Genomic DNA, 19,365 nt, shown 5'->3' with positions numbered 1-19,365 from the left:
TCTCTCTCTCTCTCTCTCTCTCTCTCTCTCTCTCTCTCTCTCTCTCTCTCTCTGTTGCTAAGCTGCTCTCCTCCGCGCGTTACCATGGGGACCGCGGGAGAGGAGGAGCGAGGCTGTGGCCATGCGTCAGTCAGAGCAGCAGCAGAGGTGATAGATCAACGTGTGTGTGTGTGTGTGTGTGTGTGTGTGTGTGTGTGTGTGTGTGTGTGTGTGTGTGTGTGTGTGTGTGTGTGTGTGTCTGTGTCTGTGTCTGTGTGTCTGTGTTGGTCTATCTTTAAGGCCATTTTTGGTTCAATACCATGAGGGCATTGTGACGTTGTGGGGACATTTTTGCTGGTCCTCACAAAGGCTGTGTGTGGTTGTGAGGGTTAAGACTTGGCTTCAGGGTCAGAATTAGGTTTAAGTGTGGCATCTAAACATTAAAAACAACCACAGCCATGGAATTTATGATTTCAAAAAGGAAAAACTCAAACATAAGAAGAGGCCAGTCACTCCCACAGATGTGCTCCCTGCGTGAAGTATAATTCATCTGTGATATAGTGAGAAATGCCACCTTAGGTCCATGCACTGACTCAAATACATGCACGGTAGACACACTTCTGCAACGACACAGTTACTGGGGACTGAAATCGTTAAGTGTGTGTCCTACAACATGTGTAGTCTGCATGAAGTATCCACAGAATTGACAGTATCGCATTTGAAGGGCAAAGAAGAAGTTCACAGGCAATTTATGGTGAGGAGGAGGAGGAGGAGGCTCTGTATAACAGAAGACGACGAAGAAGGAGAAACAGAAAAGCTCTGGGGCCTCGACACTGAGGTTTCTGGTCTGAGTAGGCGGAGATGAAGAATGTGTTTTTTCCCAGGAGGCCGTGCAAACTGCAGCTCACCACCAACAGCCTCTGATCCGACCCCCGACACTCTCGTCCTCCGTGGCCTTGTTCAGCAAACAAACACTCCAAAGTTTCTCCTCGAGCGCCGGATAGATCACTTTTAGTTTTCTCTCAACGTTAGTTCATTTATGCAGAGACGTGCAGCTCAGGATGAATCTGTGAAAACTAACAACTAACAAAGTTATTTCTGAGGAGGACGCGAGGCCCCCGCACAAAGTTTAATCCGTCCAATAAAAAGGCCTTTTCTCTAAAAAACCCCAAACATCAACCTCATGGTGACATCAGAGGAAGAGTCAGGGGATCATCAAAGTCCTTTAGATTCATCCTGCGGGCACCAAAAACCACTGTTACAGCATTTCATGGCAATCCATCAAACGGCCTGCTGAGATATTTCAGTGCGCTGGTGCAGATAAGGAGTGAATGTAAAGTGCAGCTCGTCGTGCTGCTGCGTTTCTCTTCAGTCTGTCGAGCACCAGCTCTCCTCCATGATGCATTAATCCCCGTGTGACTTCTGTCTCTCACTCTGATGTTCCAGAGACTTCTTCTTCCCTTTCCGACGTAAACTGAAGCTTGTGAAACGAGATTTGAGTCTGAAATATCTACACAAAACTTACATGAGGTTTTCTAGAGGGAAAATACTCGCAGAAAAATAAGATATTCCCAGCTTTTACTTTATTTCTCCAAAACCAGCAAGAAAATGTGTCTCCTGTTTTTATCCACATGGTATTTATGTCAGTGTTAAATGTGAACGTAGAAGAAGTTTAAACCTCTGAATAGTTAAACAATCAACTGAAGGTGTGTTTGTCCAAATATTATTCTGATGGTTTGGTTTGAAATGGAGCGTAAACGTTAGAGCTCATGCTTGTTAATTCAATTAATGTGATGTCATCTTTTTATCTTTTATTGCTTTGTGTTTGTATTTATTGGCCTTTCTTGTTTTTATTGCTCCTATTCTCTCTATTTGTAATGACCACCTTTACCTTATGCTGTCTTATATTGGTTTCATTTATTAACTGGTTTTACAGGGTGTGAATGCATTTTTTCTGTGTCTGTCAAATTATTATTATTATCGTTATTACAAACCTCCAACACAACCAGAGGCTCAAGCCCGACTCCAGTCAGGCTTCCCCGCAGTGACCAGTCGCCCAGATTGTGGATTAATCTGCAGAGGTGGTGGATGTTGCACACACACAGACACACACACACAGACACACACTTGCAGATGTAGGCCACTCGTATCAAACCACTGTTCAGTTCCATCTGGCTCATAAGCCTGGTGGTGGCGTGCCTGAGAGGGAACAGACGAACCCAGCGAGGAGACACCACTGGATCACATCCCTCTTCTTCTGCTCCTCACATCCTTCACGTGTCTGAGCAGCAGACAGATAAATAAAATCTGTCTGAACTCCGTGTTTGTGGCTTTTCATCACAACATCAAAACACTGAGAGATGAAAGCCCAGACGACCTTAACATCACCCTGGCCCTCACACACTGCTCTGAGTGCATCAAAGCAGCTCAACAGCGCCGCCCTGTGGCACCAGGCATGTGGACTGATGGTAGTAGGAGACATGTTCAGTGAAACACTTTCGACTCCATCTACATGTCGGCAGTGACTCTGACAACCTCTATGAGAATCATGCATTATGTATGTCTGTTCAGTTTTGCATCATAGCCAACGAGGGGAGGATTTTACTTCTTGTTTGATTATCAGCAAAAACTACACAACAGCTTTGCACAAAACTTAATGGAGAGATGAGAGAACCTGTCAAACGGGAATTCATTACATTCTGGTGTTGATCTGGACAAAGGGACGGATCCAGTTTTTTAAAATCACCTTGTAACAATGTGAGATGGGGCGTTTGTTTGTTTTAACATTCTCACCAATTTCTCATGAAATGATTAATGGATCTTGATGGAAAAAATCTGGCATATTGAGGGAACTGATATCTATGATTGTGTATAATTTGGTGCGACTTGATTGAAGTGAAGGAGACTGTTGGGCCTTAGCGTCGATATAGGCTCATTTTTATTGAGATAAACTTGTTTCTTCGTCTTTCGTTTTGATTACTCAAAGAGATAATATCCATCCATCTATTTATCCATTTATCCTTCCATCCGAGCAATTAAGTTACAGAACGAATCGGCTCATGTCTGTGTGATGTGCCAGTCAGGGTCACTCGCTCCTCTGCAGGGAGGTGAGTGAGCTTATTCCAGGCACAGATGAAAGGCAGACATTTTGTACACTGAAACCTTAAAAGCTTTACAGGATAGTGTTGCTGTTTCTCTTTTTTCTACAGCGACGAAGCTGTAGAACATTTGTCACCTTCATTTGAGCACTTCCTAACAGAAACAGACGAGTTTTCCTTTTTCAAAGTACAAACCTGTACCTCAAGAGATCTGAATTTAACAATTTGTGCTCCATATGAGTGAATTTAATTGCTGTAGATGTTCATTCAAGGTTTTGCTTCTATGTATAATCAGTAGCCTCCTGTTCGTCCTATATTCAAGTCTTTCTTAGAGGAAACCAAATGAAAAAGCAAATGGAAGCAAGCTGTTTTTTTTTTTAAAGGAGCTTTTAATTAAAAGCCTTGTACAAGAAACACAGAAAGCAACATCGGTAACAGTTAACATGACACTGAATACATAATCTGTACAATAAGGGTTTGCAAAACATGCTTCAGAAGTTCAGATACATTTCAATGTCATAATTATCCTCCACCTCCTCGTCATTACCATCAATACAATGTACATTATTCATATTAGCATAAAAACAGACAGAACCGCAGTCTTCACACATTAAAATCAGTCGGGGGTTCGTCTTCTGCACAAACCCATGTTGGACTATTTAAAAAAAATGGCATTCAAATAAACAGCATCACATTAACACCATTATGCATATTTAAAAAAACAAACTATTAAAGTACAGTACAAAGGGAAAAACAGCTTAAAAAGCACAATTTAAATTCATTAAGCATATTTATCCGTACATTTAAACAAGGATCCTTCCTTTTTTCCTCAATTAGTGCCAAATTACTCCAGCACTTAAAATTACATCATATTGTGTTGCATTTATATATATATATATAAATGCAACACAATTCAAAAAGGGGAAAAAAGCTTTAAAAATTCAAATAACAAAATCAACAGCCCTATTTGGTTGAATGAGAGGCCACTAAGTTGAGTTGTGCTACCCCGTATGAGAAAGTAAAGAAACGAGAAACGTCGCTTAGCAGCCTAATACCTTACACATCTACCAACTGCAAGAGTCACTTCTATCCACCACTTAAAGATATTAAAGATATAGTAGATGAAAAAAATCTATCCCAAACTGCGAAATATCCATTCAGCGAAGAAAATAATCCTTGAATTCATAGTGTTTCTGGAAAATTATAAACGATTCAGTCCGTTCACGCTTCACGTCAAATCAGAGCTGAAGTTAAGTACTGTCCTTCCTTAAAGTATCTTCATGTGAATTTGAGATATTGACCTTTTCATAACAGTGTCTATTTCTTCATATAATGTATATGTCATTTTGGAATAAATCCTTCCATTTGTAACCTATCAGAGTATTGAAACAGTATCGACGACGACTAGAACCATCCAGTATGTGACAGGAGAGGAGGCGACATCGTCCTCGTCAGTGTTTGTAGACTTGTAGAGAAGATGATAACAAAAGCAGTCGAGTTATTACAGTTTACGATGAGGTGATTCTTAAAGTTACCACGTTAAAGTTATGGTTTGAGAGTGTTTTTTATTAAATCACGCTCTCTGAGGAGCCGAGTAAGACGAGGTAAACGTCACCTGGAGTGTAACTGGGGTTGAGTGGAGCAGCTATAAGGCAATACAAGCGGAAGATTGTTTTTAAAAACTGTAACACACAGGTACACCAGAGTAAAGTCAAGGTCGGGGAAGGTCGAGAAAGAGCAGAAAGCACCAGAGAAAGGGTTTGGAGTCTGTGTTCAAAGGGCCGAGAACTTCAGATTCTATTGAGGGTCAAAAAGTTTGATCCCAGATTCCAGGCGTTCGAAAGGCTTGAAAAAAACCTGCAGGGATTGAGCTCGTCAGAGTTTCATGGTAAAGAACTTGTGAGCGTCTGGGTGACGGACGATTTCATTTTGTAACATTACACCTGACATTCTATTGGTCGGGGAATTTGGACAAAAAAAAATCCAAGCTCAGAAGATAAAATCCAAGAGCAGAGAAATCAAAGAGCAGCAAACATTTCACTCACACCACAAAAGAGGTGTGAGCGAGAGGAGAAGAGCTGAAGCTGTGGTTCGGAAAATCCGTCCAAGCAACAAAAAATATCTGAGTGCAAGTGAACAGTTTGAGCACAAGCAGGGGCTATTTGAGTGCAAGCGCAAGGTTTTGACTGAAAGCATTACAACATGAAATCAATAAGTCCTGCTCTCAAACTGAAAGATCACAGTCTTGAATAAAGATTTTAAAAAACAATAATGGATCAAACCGTCTGACATGAAGATTATTGCCTGACCATTGAGGTACATGACATTGTTTCCAACTGTCCCATGATGCCCCTGACAGACGCACACACAAAGTTGTGTTTCAAGGACTGTTTTGCTATTTTTTACCCTTCATGAAAAAAAAAAATCTACTGAACCAAGAGCAGCAGGGGAACCTCAGCTCCCATCGGAGGCGGCTCAGGAGTCGAGCAGGTCGTCGACTAACCAGAAGGTCGGTGGTTCCATCTCAGGCTCCACCATTCCAAAGTGTCTGTACTGTCAAGGACTCTGAGTGGTCATCTAGACGACAAATAAAGCACTTGGCTGAAAGACAGACCCACGAACGCCAAACGAACAAGATCTTCACTCTACCTGCCACGTGGAAGGTAAACAGGCAAACCTGTCAAGTTATGGAACAGGCCAAAAGACACAAGACTTCAAACACTAACCAAGTGGCTCACAGCTTCAACAAATGACAATTTCTAGCTGCTCTCAGTTGGTAGCATCAGTCTAAACTGTGTTCAGCTCACGGACCCTCTAGACCTTGACATGTTGAGAAGTTAAACGACGTAAAGGAGAATATTTCATGACTAACCGCAGGCCAGTTTAGAGTCTTGGTGGACGTTACAGAAGAGGTGGTGGGTTTGTGAGAAAACAAGGCAAGCAAGGAGTGACAGTAAGGACAGCAATAACTTAAAAACTACTGCTTTAGTATTTTTCTTTGCAGCTTTTAAGGTTGTGCGTGCATATAAATACTGACGCGTTCTGTACGTATATGCATGTGCGTTCAAGAGAGCAAGAGGAAAAGGCCTTGAAAAATTGATGAACTACATAGGTCATTTTGTTTTGATGCAGTCAAGTGCATTGTATTTACCTCGCTGTATTGATGCAATATATGAGAGTCCAACTGTGTTAAGTGCAAAGACACAACACCTCACTTATCATTAACAAGCTGGACTTCAGATGAGAACAGGGGGCAGGAAATTGGCGTAACACCGAAGGCCGTCTGGATCAGCCTCCGCCGCAGAGCGTGGATCGGAAAATATATTTGCTTCTTTCAAACGCACCACAAGTCGCTTGATAAAGGCTCAAGCGACACAACAGATGGACAACACTTTCCATTTGTGTTACACCAGAGAAGCTAAACTCACTATGTCTGGAACAAGAGAAAGAAAACAAACATCTTTTCTCTCCGTCTGCTTCCGAGAGTCAGTGATGTGCAATTGATCAAAATATGGCAATTTAAGTGACAACAAGGGGGCGTATTAGCTGCCCCATTTCAAATTCATATAGTTTCCTTTTAATAAAAATATGCTTTTTTCCACTATTCAATGGCTGGGTGGTGTAAAGTTACATTACATTTCATTAATCGATACACAAATATGGACAAACCTTTAAGGAAAAGGTAGGAGGGGGCTGAAGTGGCAACACTGGCATGATATTTTCTTATCAATGGCGATCGACTTCATAACATCTGCTCTCCTATGGCTTGGCTGGGGAGGGGTTGTCGGAGGTGGCCGCAGGGGCAGGGGAGGAGGCATTTTCGGGGCTGGCAGAGGGGGAGGCAGGGCAGGAGGCCGGGGAGGGGAACTCTTTTATTGTGACGGTGACAAGGTTGGTGGTGACATCAGTGACCACAACATCCTTGCAGCTTGGCGCCATTTCGGGGTACCAGTCAGGGTCTCCCTCGGCAGGCACCCTCTTGGGTTCGGTTGGGGCAGAGCTCTGGTCCCCGGCTGGGACGGAGGGGGGAGTGGCGGGCGGTGGGCGTTTAGCCTGGCATTGGCGAGGATTTTTCCTGGCTCCCTCTGAGGGCTCCATGCGGTCCAGGGCACCACCCTCCTCCTCGTCTTCCAAGGAAGAAGAGGGTGAGGAGGGGAGGAAGGGTGACGCTGACAACACTGGGTTTGCATCCGAGGATGGGGCGGGAGCGGCTGGCTTGGCGCTCTGCCCCTTCTGGGTGTCTGTGTGAGGTTTACTGGGCTTGGGATCCTCGCTGGAAGGTGAGGCTCCAGTGGGGGGCTTGGAGGTGGTGGGAGATTTTCCCTCAGAGCCGCTGGAGCTGGAAGGAGATGGAGGTGACTTGTACTGAGAGGAGGTGGTGTGGTTGCCCCTGGCTGCTGTGCTAGAGCATGACCCTGGGTGGGAAGGGAAAGCCGCAGGGCCTCCACACTGCAGCCCAAATGGCTTCCCGTACATCGGGAACCCCAGCATCTTCAGAGGAGGCTGGAAAGGTCTATATGGGGCCTCTCCCTTTTTCCCAATGATACGATTGCGTGAAGGGATGTTATGGCGTCCTGTTGAAACATTCCTACTGCCAGCAGCTGCGCCACCCCTGCCTGGCTTGTCAATGACCTTCAGGTTGAGGATGATCCGACCTCTCTTGACCTCTCGAGGTTTGACCCTACGGTTGAGGATGCGGACGGTCTCGGAGAACGGAGAGACAAGCATGCGGGAGGGGAAACCACCAGGGTTAGAGAAAGTAGGCCCTGTGGGGTCTGAGCGGGGCAGAGGACGCCTGGACATCCTGTGGCAACGGTGAATGTCCTTCTTTAGCTTGTGGGTGGCTGCGAGGGAGTTGAGTTTGGGAGAGGGTGCGACGGTTGAGGAAGAGGAGGACGAAGATGGCAAATGACGAGGTGAGGCAGAAGAGGAGGGAGGTGCTCGGATGGAGGCGGAGCGTGATGTGGTCTGACGAGCGGTGGAGGCTTGGCGGGCGCTGGATGCTTGTTGGCGGGCGGTGGAGGCTTGGCTGCTGGGCTCTTTTTTATGACCACGTGCCTGAAAGAAACAATTTAAGAAACCGTGTTTGCAGGAGTGAGTGTTTGACTTTCACAGAAAAAGAATGTGCTAGTTTGAAAAGTTGGATGGCAAAATACTCAATCTGCTTCCAATGTTAGTCTAGGAATCCTGCTTTTTGTGATTTGTAAGATAAAAACATGGAAATGCTTGATTTCTGGGATTAAACTATGTCCAGGTGCAGATACCTGAAAATGCTGCCTGTGTACCTCAACTAAAAACACTTCCAAACCAGATTTAATAAGGACTTCAATTTAGTGTGGTGTTTTGACCTTAAATCGACCAAATCAGTTCTGCAACAAGTCGATTAACCCCCAAAAACAGTGAACTGCAGCTGGGCAGCAGTTGAAAACCTAAGTATTGTTTCCTGAACAAATCTAAAATCTAAATCCGCCTACGACACCACCTTTGATCACTTCGCTCCCACTCACATAAGTGTCTCTAACCCTATTTGAATATTAAGAATATGTAGTTTAGGTCCATGCAGATTCACAAACATCGAAATCTACCTTCAAGACTAAGTTTTTGGGTTTCGGTCCTCTCTTCTTCGGGCCGTTCATTTCCCTGTCCCGTTCCCTGAAGAAAGAAACGACAGTTAACCAACACACAAACACAAGCTAAAAACAGAGTGAGACGTCTGGATGAGCAAATATGAAACGAATCAAATGAGAAGGTTGATGAAGGTTGTGGGCGTGTGAAAGTAGAGCAGTCAGACACGCAGGCTGCTTGAAGTCGGCCGCTCTCTGTCTTCTTGTGTTTTAGTTTCCACTTGATGTCTCATTTTAGTTTTGTCAGTTTCATGGTGTCCGTTTTAGCTTCAGTCTTAACATCGACTCTCACATGCAGCGCAAGTGGCCTGGCAGCAGAAATAAAGGACTTCAGAATGTGAAGACACTAACAGAGCAAGTACAAGCACTACGAGACACAGGAGTTAACTTCCAGTGAGATGACAAAACATTGTGCAAGAACAAGAACTAAAAACTTGAATAAACAAAATAGATTTGCTAAATAAGATTTGAAGTTTAGAGCCAAAATCCTACGTTTGCATTCTGAGATATTTTTATTCTTCCAGTTTTGCGTCCGTCACGTGTCAGAACCGCCATCAACACTCCCACCGGCTCACTGTCAATTTTCTGGACATTTTTGCAGCTGTATTCTTAGATGGACTCACTCTGACATTTCCCGGATATTTTACTAAAGGGGGCTGGCAGGAAAAGTGCCAGGAAATGTCGGGAGCAACTGACATTTACGTTGTCACATACAGCCAGAAACCAGAAAATCTCAGGAAAATGTCCGGACATGACAGAATGTCTGAAAGCAGCTATGGTGTATGTTCTGTCATCGTGTACTCACTTTTGCTCAAAGCCCATTATCAGCCTGTCATCCAGAATATTCTCCTCTGGCTCCCAAGTGCTGTGCCTGAACAAGGACGGAGCAACATCCACTTAATCCACATCTCAGGTTCATTATGAGGACATTTTAAAAGCACGACAACACAGAGGAATGCCTCGTTTTCAAGAGACTGAGGGTTGTGATATTTACATTAAATTCATCACTTACTTCATTGCCCATCCTTTCCATTTTACCAGGTATTCAATACTCCCCTGCAAAACAAAGACAGAAGGTGGATAAGTGAAAGCAGCAATTATAAGACAGTGAAGAGAGATTTCAAAATAAAATACTTTAAATCTGGAATTCATTTGCAGCAGCGACTTTATTCTTGGATTTTACACAGAATCAGATCCTGCAGGATGCTTTTCAAGCAGAACATCATAATCACATAAACTTAATCGTGTTTCAGTCCTTGTCAGGTTCGATATTCGTCTGGCAAACATCATATTTGCTCTTAATTATATTTCAGTTAGGGACCATCACTTTTAGTTGGGGGATGCCTTACTGCTGAGCTCATCCCCTCCCATTTAAAATCCCATACACTCGATGAAGTCATGATTTTCACAAACTTTTTTCCACACAGAGGGAACTCGAGCTGCACGGTAACCATTAAATATCTGCATTGCCAAAAAAGGACGAGTCACTCTCAATAAAATTTTAATGGAGAGCTCGTATCGGGCCTTTAAATGGAAGTTGTGTTTGAGTGCAAGCGATTCGATTACATTGGAATACTCATTCTTGACACTATTTAATACTAAGATTTTGTATAGTTTTGTGGAGCGTGTTCTTGTTCTGGAGCGTGTTATGTGCCTGAAAGCTTCCTGCTGTAACAGGCAGAAAAGGTCCAGTAACTGGAGGCCTGACGGTGTGGACCAGTCTCTCAAGATGGCATCCAACCTTCATTTATAGGGTCTTTTCCAGTATACGAGCCACAACAGGCTGATAAAAACAACCTCAGTCAGCTGTGGCTGGTGGAACAACCCCAACAAAGAGACCAATGAATCTAAAAACAAACAGTATATTAAAAAAACAACAAATAAAACCATTATGTTGAGGAATTAAAATTTAATGCGTTGATTAAGTTGTGTTGTGACAGGTAAATCCTTTTGTGCGCTTCTGTGAATGGTATCAAATGAACTTAGGAACTAACAGAGGGACGTGAGGGGCTGTGTTGGCCTGCAGCTAGTTTTATTTTTAAGATAATTGAATGATTTGCTTCGTTAATGTCTCGTGAAAGAGGGACAGTGTATATAAGATTAATCCTCTTTCTGCTCCTTTTCATGTTAGATTTTGTGTTTGCATTTAAATAGTTTTGTTTGGTCGATGATGGAAATACACTTTATATATACATAATAGCTGTGTGGAGCATGTTCTTATATTTCGTATTGGGGTGTTGCAGCTGGAAACGTCCTGCTGTGACACAGGAATTCCCCAGTTTAGGCTCAACAAAGCACATCTGCATCCCAACAAGCAGAGGCACCACTGTGGAGTCCAGGGACCGGAGGCCTGGCTGTGTGCACCAGGCTCTTAAGATGGCATCCGACCCTCATTTATGGGGTCTTTTCGTGGTATACAAGCCACAACAGGCTGATAAAAACCAACCAGCTGTGGTCGGTGAACCCCTGTCTCCTCCACAGGACACGAGGAGATGTGGGACTAATGTGTTAATGGCCCATGAATCAGAGGCTGCAGGAGCGAACAGCCTCTTCGACGTGAGTCGGGTCCGACATGGAGACAGTGACCGTGTAGCGCTAGCTCCCGTTAGCTCGCAGCAGAGACGTCGGGCCCCTCCATTTCCCTCCTGTTACAGCTCCTGGCCTCTTCTTTGTGTCGCCGTTTTATTGCCCTACTCCCACACGCCCGTGCTAGTTAGCCCCAAGCTAGCTGTGACTAACCAAAGGCATCTGGCAGCACCGAGGCCTTCGCTAGCGTTGTATGTTCACGAGTGGACCCGAGCCGAGCCGTGCCGTGCCGTGTTGACCGAGGGCCAACATCTGCAGGCGGCCGAAAGACGCGGGACGGCGGCGGTGTGTCTCACCTTGCGGACGCGGCGCTTCAGTATGGCTTCCGCGGCGAAAATACGATCCCCCGTCGCCGTCGCCGTCTCCATCTTTCGCTGCCCGGAGTGAGCTGCCTGTCTGCGGGCGAACAGCTCCACTGACTGCCCGGGCCGATCTGAGCGAGGGGCGGCACACACACACCGACACACACTGTGTAACACACACACTAACACACACACTGTAACACACACACTCTCTACTACGACTGCTGCAGCATGTCACGTGGCCGGGGTCAGCCCCTCTGGTCGTCCTGGCAACGGAGAAGACACTCACGAGGATGCGAAGAAGCGCGCGCTGCTCTCACATGGCTGTGATGATGAAAGGAGGCGCCGCCATGATGACTTCTCCTTAAACACATGGACACACACCGAGCGTCAGTGTGTGGAGACAGATCTCATCTTAACTTATCTTATCTTAACTTAACTTATCATAACTTAATTTATCTCATCTTAACTTATCTTATCTTAACTTAACTTATCATTATCTTATCTTATTTTTTTATTTTATCTTATCTTATCTTATCTTATTTTATCTAATTTTATCTAATCTTATCTTATCTTATCTTATCTTATCTTAACTTAACTTAACTTAGCTTAGCTTAGTTTATCTTATCTTATTTTATCTTAATTTATCTCATCTCATCTTATCTTATCTTATCTTATCTTATCTTATCTTATCTTAACTTATTTGATCTCATCTTAATTTAACTTAATTTATCTAATCTAATCTTATTTTATCTTAATTTATCTTATCTTATCTTAACTTAACTTAACTTAACTTAACTTAACTTATCTCATCTTATCTTAACAATTCATCTCATCTCATCTCATCTCATCTCATCTTAACTTATCTTATCGTCAGACCAGTGTGATCCACAGACAGCTGCAAAGGTGTCAGGGCCATAGCCATGATGTTAAAAACACTGAGGGGCACAAGGAGGCCCCCCCATCAAAGGGTGTTTTGTCCGTGGTCTAGAGGAGACCTAGACATAACCTGCGGTGTGGCTCCCCACTCTTCCCATCCCACACAGAGCATAAGTTACATCAGTTTATCAGCTTGAGAGAGGAGCAAAAACAACAAACAAGAATTCTCTATAGGCCCTAAACTACCCTGCAATAACAAAAGGTAAAGAAATGACACAAACATATAACCTAGCTCCTATGAACAAGGGGAAAAGATACATAAAACAAGAAGAGCTTCTCCCTCCTACTCACTGCCACTAAAGGTGGTGAGGGGATTTGGATACGAAATAATGTGATTAAACACGACAATAAACAAGGTCACAGTAACTCCTAAACCCAATGATTTATAATCCAGCTACTAATTCCAGAAATCTCTGTCTGTGGCTCTCGTATCTTGTGAGCCGTTCATCTGATATAGCACTTGTACGTCGGCTGAGAGAGCTCGACGCATTGCAAACAAGAAAACAACTTCATCAATTTGACGACACATGCGCTACAAAATATCACAACAACAGAAATGAAATGTTTCCAGGGGACCCAAAAAAGTGATGAACCTGGCTGTAAGACAAGACAGGATAAGATAAAACTTTATCAATCCACACACCGGGGAAATTCAGTTGTTACAGCAGCAGGCAGGTCAGAGTGAGGTAGAAAAGAGAATGACAAATATAAAATATGCAATAGAATAAAAATAAGAAAACAAAAACAAATGCTGAGTACATTATATTCATCTTTCACTGTGGTGGTTTGTATAGAAATGTTATGAAGTAAAGTGCAGTGGCGCCGGATGATGAAACCATTTATACATAAATATAAGGACATGTTGTGATGCACAGATGACAAAAAAAGTTATTTACCATTAGAAATAGTGCAAAATAGTATAGTATAGTCGAGCGACATGTGAAAAAAGTGGGAGTGAAAGGATGTTTACTTTTGGTCTCTGTGATGAAAGTTAAATATAATTATAACAATTTAAAAAAAACTCTTGTTTTCATGAAATTTAATAGGCAACTTAACTTCATTTGTTTATTGTTTTATTTTGTGATTATTGTCTTTTATGCTTTTGTTTGTATTGTATGTTTTGTAAGAGTGTTGATGTGTCGGTCCGTGTGATGAAAGTTCAATATAATAATAATAATAATTAAAAGAAACTCTCTTGTTTATAGGGAACGACAAATACTTTCTTAAGAGGACATTTTACAAATCTGAGGTAGATATATACTGTGTTATACATCCTCACTGTGGATAAACATGTCTATTGATTAGATATAATACATTTATGATTATTAATATAGTTTTGATGCCCAGCTCTAACTCACAATGAGCACAACTAGAAAACTCTCCAATGTGCTGGTGGGACCTGGCCCCGCCCCCACGTTGCCCCTTGGCAGCGCCGTCGTTCCGCGGCTGCGATTGGCGGAGCGCCCCGTCCATCACGCTCGGTGTCATGTTCGGTTGCAGTGACGCGGTTGTTGACTCCGCTGTCAGGAGTCATTCAGAGCCGAGGACCCAGCGAGCAGGTGAGAAACACGCACTCTGACGCCGTTTCCCCGCGGTCACCCGCCGCGTTCAGCTCCGGAACTCCGCTCCGGACACTCCTCTCACTTTAAGTTTGATTCAACTTGAAAGACAGGAACCACAGGGACCAGCAGCGGGACTGCGTGTCGCCCCCTTAGCTCCGCATCGTGTGAAATTGATCTGGGATTACTGGGAACTCCGGAGCAGAATGAATGGAGCCGCTTGTTCGTGTGTTTTTAAATGAAACCAGCCTCGTTGCTAGCCGGTTTCCATAGCAACTAAAAGGTCCTGTAGAGTGAACACAGGAAGTGGAGAGTTGCTAGTATCTGCTAATGTGTTGTGGTGTTAGCCCCAGCGGATTAAAACCCATAGTCATTAGCATCAATCACTCAATCAACTAATCACATGAGTACAGCCCATGTTCATACATCACCATTTGTCTCATAGGGCTCAAAGGGATAGTTCACCCAAAAATGACAATTCACTCATCATCTACTCAGCACTATGCCGATGGAGGGTGGGTGAAGTGTTTGAGTCCACACAACACTTCTGGAGTTTCAGGGGTGAACAGCGTTGTAGCCAAATGATTGAAGTAAATGGTGAGCACTCCTTCAAACGTAGAAAAAAACAACAGAAAAGGAAACAACAGGCCTCCATACTGCTCCTGTGGTGTCATCAAAGTGTCCGTAAGCCCACATCCGTGCTACATCCTCTGTTCTTAACTCTCAACAAGAGTAAAACTACTGAAAAAACCCTCCTAGTAACAGGGGATAGAACCTCAGAGAGAGCCACATGTGAGGGATCCCTCTCCCAGGATGGCCAGAAGTACAATAGAACACATCAACAACATTAATGAAGAAGAAGTTTGTAAGTGTGTCAAATGTTTAAAGTATTTGTACTTAAGGAAATGTCCGATAGAGATGAAGGGAGCAGCAACGACGAATGAAACGGAGGAGTTGTTTTCAGTAATGGTAGAATATGTGAGTAGGCGTATAGTATGTCAAGCAGTCTATTGTAATCATAGTCCACGATCAAGCTGCCACCACCATCAGGATCCACCAGGAGCATAACACAGGAACAAGCCTCTGATAGTGCAGTCCCGTTATTCCACTTATCTAACCACATGTTATGGTCTGTCAGCGGCCAAAAGAGGAAATATCAAGGGTTATTACACCTGTTGTTGTTCCTGAGTGGTGACATCATTTCCTCTTGCGGTCAGAATAAATCATTCATTGATGTTGACAACAAACCCTCAGCCTGCGGTGGAGCAGACATGTGACAAGAGCTGCTCATATTCTACATGTGCTTCCAAAATCTGTTTTCTTTTAACAGTTCACACAGACTTCACCGTAGATCGTGTCAGTCCCTCTCTGTAAACCCCTTTTCTACCCAGGTTCTGACCCTAACCTCTAAATGTCACTCTATACGTTTCAGAGAGAATATTCAACACTCTAGATTATTTTTTTAATGTTTCTTCTGTTGACTTTACAAAAGTCCTAAGTTTAACTTGTTGAAACCTGCCAAAACCCTGTTGTTTAAAAATGGTGGTCACAATGTTTTGGTTGGTCTTTTCCTATCGGTCTTGATAGTCACGCCCCGGACAAAAGCGGTTGAGAGACAGTTCTTTGGCGTTTTAAACACCAAGAACAGATTGGAGATTAGGCATCGGCTCGGAACCGACTCATGGTGGAACAGGGGTAACAACAGAGCTCTCTGTTTTCTGTCAGGTGACGATGCAGTTCCTTGGCCGCCTGTTGGACACAGTCTCCTCTGTGTCGACCCTCTTCACCAACCCCTACCGGGTCAGGGATGTGCCGCTGTCCGACTACGGTGGAGGAGGCAAAGTCTTGCTGAAAGAGGAGGGGCGTATCTTCTTGTACAAAAACACCCACTGTCAGTCATGGGACTGCCTGCTTATGTGCCCTGAGACGCCATCGATGGTTCTGAGGTCAGTATTGATCACATGACAGAGTGGGAGAGTGGAGATCTTATCACAGACTGGTGATGTGTCACGTGTTGTGTAATACAGCCACTCAACTATAGGTTTAGATAGGATGCATCTGTTAGGATGTCTGTGACTTTAATAGCACCTGCAGATTTGTTTCCCACCATGGACTGTGCGTGATGCGTCTCCACTTCCACTTTTACAAAAATGATGCCAAAATCTTGCACTTTTAACGTCATTTGGAACAAAAGTCTGTGCAGAATTAATCACGAGTCAGTTTCATCTGTCAATCATGACATTTCACCCTGTTTTCATAGCATCAAATAACAAATTAAAACCAAACTAATCCGAAACGCAAACACTTAGACAAACATCAGTGTGATAAGAACTACCTAAAATGACAGAATTCACCTCTGAGAAAAATTTAATTGATGTGTACTTTTAATTTTTAGTTTGGTCTATGTCCCATCTGCTGACATGGAGGAGGTGGGGTTTATGACCTATACTACAGGCCGCCACCAGGTGGACGGTTTGGCTTCACTTTTTCGTCTATCTTTATATACAGTCGGCTGAAGTAAATCAGAGCCTTTATCTTGAATGAAGCCGGTGTTGAGTCATTCAGCCACAGATATGAAAAGCAATGAAGACTATTGTAAATCCTCAGGGTGGAGTTCTCCTCTACAAACATTATGATTCCTGTCAACTTTATGGGTCATAAAGCGATTAAACTTATAGCATGCTCAAACATTTGTGCTAATCATAGAGCTGTTAAAGCTACTTCTTAAACTTGAGCGTCTTGTGCCTCAGTGTCACAAAATTAAAAGTGAAATTCACAAATGTTTATTAGTAGGGGGAAACAAAACAAGATGGATTTGACAGCATCTTTTCATTAAGAAATAGTTCAATGAACAAAAAATAATTTTATTAACAAATGTCCACATCAAATAGAAAATGATGAGGCACCCTGAGGCTCTGGGCTCTTCGGTCGTCTTTTCTTGTGGAGGAAAATACAGTTGTATGCAAAAGGCAAATTAGATTTTATATGGATTCTTTGAAGAAAAAAATAAATCAGTTCAAGCCCCACAGGAAACATTAAAAATGAGCCTTTCTTCAAATGTTAATGCACTCTCGCTTTTATTTCACAAACTTTCACGAGAAAAATAAACTGTTTTAAGGAACTGGAACTGAGAAGAAAGAAGCTTCTACAAACAAGTCAATGATCCGTAAACCTCAACATATTCCACGAACTACAAACTGAATCTATTGGAACAACCCTCATAACCCCCCAGATTTGAACATGACTGAAATGTTGTGGGTAGAAACATTCTGTGCTGTGTATTAACATTTAAAGTTTAACTTTTAACGTCTGTTTGCTCCAAAGATTCTATTTACACTTACAAAAAATATACCAAAAATAAGATTTTCCAGGTTCGGACTAACTTTTAAATACAACTGTACTGATCTATAATATTCATACTGCTCTTTAATCTTATCTTTAACATTGCATCCACTGTCCTGTGTGAACCAGGCTGTTTCAGGTGGGGTCGGAGGAGGACGCCATGAACTGGTTTGCGCAGTTTGCTCTCAAGCTTCGCCCCTTCTACGAGACACTTCCTCTGAAGGCTGAGGCCACACAGCCCATTGTGGACTGCATCCGCAACCACCCGGACTGGAGCTCTGCCCACATCGCCGTGGAGACGGCCCTTAGAGAGTGTCTCAAACATAACTATGTCCAGAGGTAAGATAAGAATTTTGGATGTTTGGGATTTTGTGTGAATACCTGTTAAACACAAACTTGTACAACAGCTGCATACACTTTAAACCCCCACTAAATGAATGGGTAGAGTCAGTTATCCTGATGCTCTGAAATCAGCCCGTCCTCTTTCTGTTTCCAGTCAGATCAACTCTCGGAACGCATCAGGTCAGACGCCGCTGCATCTGGCATGTGAGCGCGGAGACTTGGTGTGCGTGAAGGAGCTGTTGGAGGAGAGCCAAGCTCGTACTGACATCAGAGACCGCAACGGAGAGACGCCCATGCACTTTGCCGCCAAGCAGGATTCTCCTGCCGTCATCCAGGTGAGCACAAGTGAAGTTTCCCCCTCATGTTTAAAGGTTGATCAGTGAGTGCATCATGAAATCAGGTCAGAGGGAAAACATCAGTCCATCGTCTGTACTTAAAAAGGGACGTAGACTCTGGGTCTGGAAAGGGAAGCTAATGCGAAAGTGCCTGGAACCTGTATTCTCTCATATGACCAGCAGAGTACAGCTCCAATGGTTGAAAAAAGTTGCCATGGAATTCAACCAAACCATGTTGTCGTCCATCCTCTGGTCAAAAGGTCCTGTGCTCTCGTCTGTGCTCGGGCGTGAATGAGCTGAACAGCAACGGGGAAACGCCGCTGCACGTGGCCTGCCGCATGGGACGCATGGAGGCCGTCAAAGCTCTGTTGGATGGCGGAGCCAAGTGTGGTGTCGTCGGCGGCACTGGCTATCCCATCCACAGCGCCATGAAGTACAGCGAGAAGGGGTGAGGATGAGGAGCCGTTGTATTTTTTGTACAAAACATCTATACTAATGTTGGGGAAGCTGTTGAGGTTATTGAATAGAGTCAAGATAGTGTTTTAAAGGAAATGAAGAGATTTTCAGAACTTTTTTGAACGCTTTACAATAACTGTTGTAAAAACGGGATTCTATGCAGTGTGTTTTAGAGATGATGAGTTATGTTCTTAATACTTAATAGTAAATAGTCCTCTTTCAATGTGTGTTTCCTCTGTCAGCTGTGTGCAGGAGATCCTGAAAGCCGACCCAGGCCAGCTCCAGGCTGAAGACTCTCTGTACGGAGGGACGCCGCTGCACTGGTCCAAAACTGCTGAGGTAATCAAACGTTACTTCATGGGTTTTGTGGTTAGAAATCCATTCTGAGCTGTTTAAATTAAATACTTGCATTCTAGTGATAGAGTTCACCTGCAGTGGTGTGAGCATGTTAAAGCTTTGATGACCCCTGTGAGCTGCAGCTCCGTGGCAGTGGTGGTCACCTGTTGATGGTGTTTCTCTGGTCGCTCAAATTAACTCAAGTTTTTGGATGTTAAAAGATGTTTGGGGGGGTTTTCTGTGTCAGATGTGTCGTATCCTGCTGGAGCATGGCTGTGCAGTGAACTACCTCAGCAAGACCGGAGAGAGCGCCCTCCACATTTTGACCAAGAGGGGGCGCTTTGAGGCATCCATGGTGTTGCTTACCCACGGGGCAAATGCCAACCTGAAGGGCCAGGATGGGAACACAGCCCTTCACCTGGCTATGAAGGTTTGTACACAGGATACATCTTTAGTCTTATTGTCCG

General features: G+C 43.7%; 2 protein-coding genes across 2 annotated transcripts in view; one reads left to right on the top strand and one right to left on the bottom strand.

Annotated features, from left to right (window-relative positions):
- Positions 1–3,445: 3,445 nt before the first annotated feature.
- Positions 3,446–11,904, bottom strand: cbx6a (chromobox homolog 6a). The gene is made up of 5 exons (XM_035180445.2): positions 11,584–11,904; positions 9,714–9,757; positions 9,507–9,572; positions 8,663–8,729; positions 3,446–8,135 (listed from the first exon to the last, which is right to left on the bottom strand). Exons 1-5 carry the CDS (start codon positions 11,653–11,655, stop codon positions 6,837–6,839), a joined length of 1,548 nt encoding a protein of 515 aa, XP_035036336.1. The 5' UTR covers positions 11,656–11,904; the 3' UTR covers positions 3,446–6,836.
- A 2,115-nt stretch (positions 11,905–14,019) lies between these two features.
- pla2g6 (phospholipase A2, group VI (cytosolic, calcium-independent)) overlaps positions 14,020–19,365 on the top strand; it is a 71,462-nt gene continuing 66,116 nt past the window's right edge. Inside the window, exons 1-7 of the mRNA XM_047343778.1 lie at positions 14,020–14,087; positions 15,813–16,033; positions 17,559–17,768; positions 17,926–18,106; positions 18,367–18,554; positions 18,805–18,901; positions 19,146–19,328. Coding sequence (XP_047199734.1) covers positions 15,819–16,033; positions 17,559–17,768; positions 17,926–18,106; positions 18,367–18,554; positions 18,805–18,901; positions 19,146–19,328 — 1,074 coding nt within the window. The 5' untranslated portion in view covers positions 14,020–14,087; positions 15,813–15,818. The remainder of the gene's footprint in view (positions 14,088–15,812; positions 16,034–17,558; positions 17,769–17,925; positions 18,107–18,366; positions 18,555–18,804; positions 18,902–19,145; positions 19,329–19,365) is intronic.

Source organism: Hippoglossus stenolepis, chromosome 2 (assembly GCF_022539355.2).
Source record: "Hippoglossus stenolepis isolate QCI-W04-F060 chromosome 2, HSTE1.2, whole genome shotgun sequence".
NCBI lineage: Eukaryota > Metazoa > Chordata > Actinopteri > Pleuronectiformes > Pleuronectidae > Hippoglossus > Hippoglossus stenolepis.
This window is presented reverse-complemented; position numbering and strand designations above follow the sequence as displayed.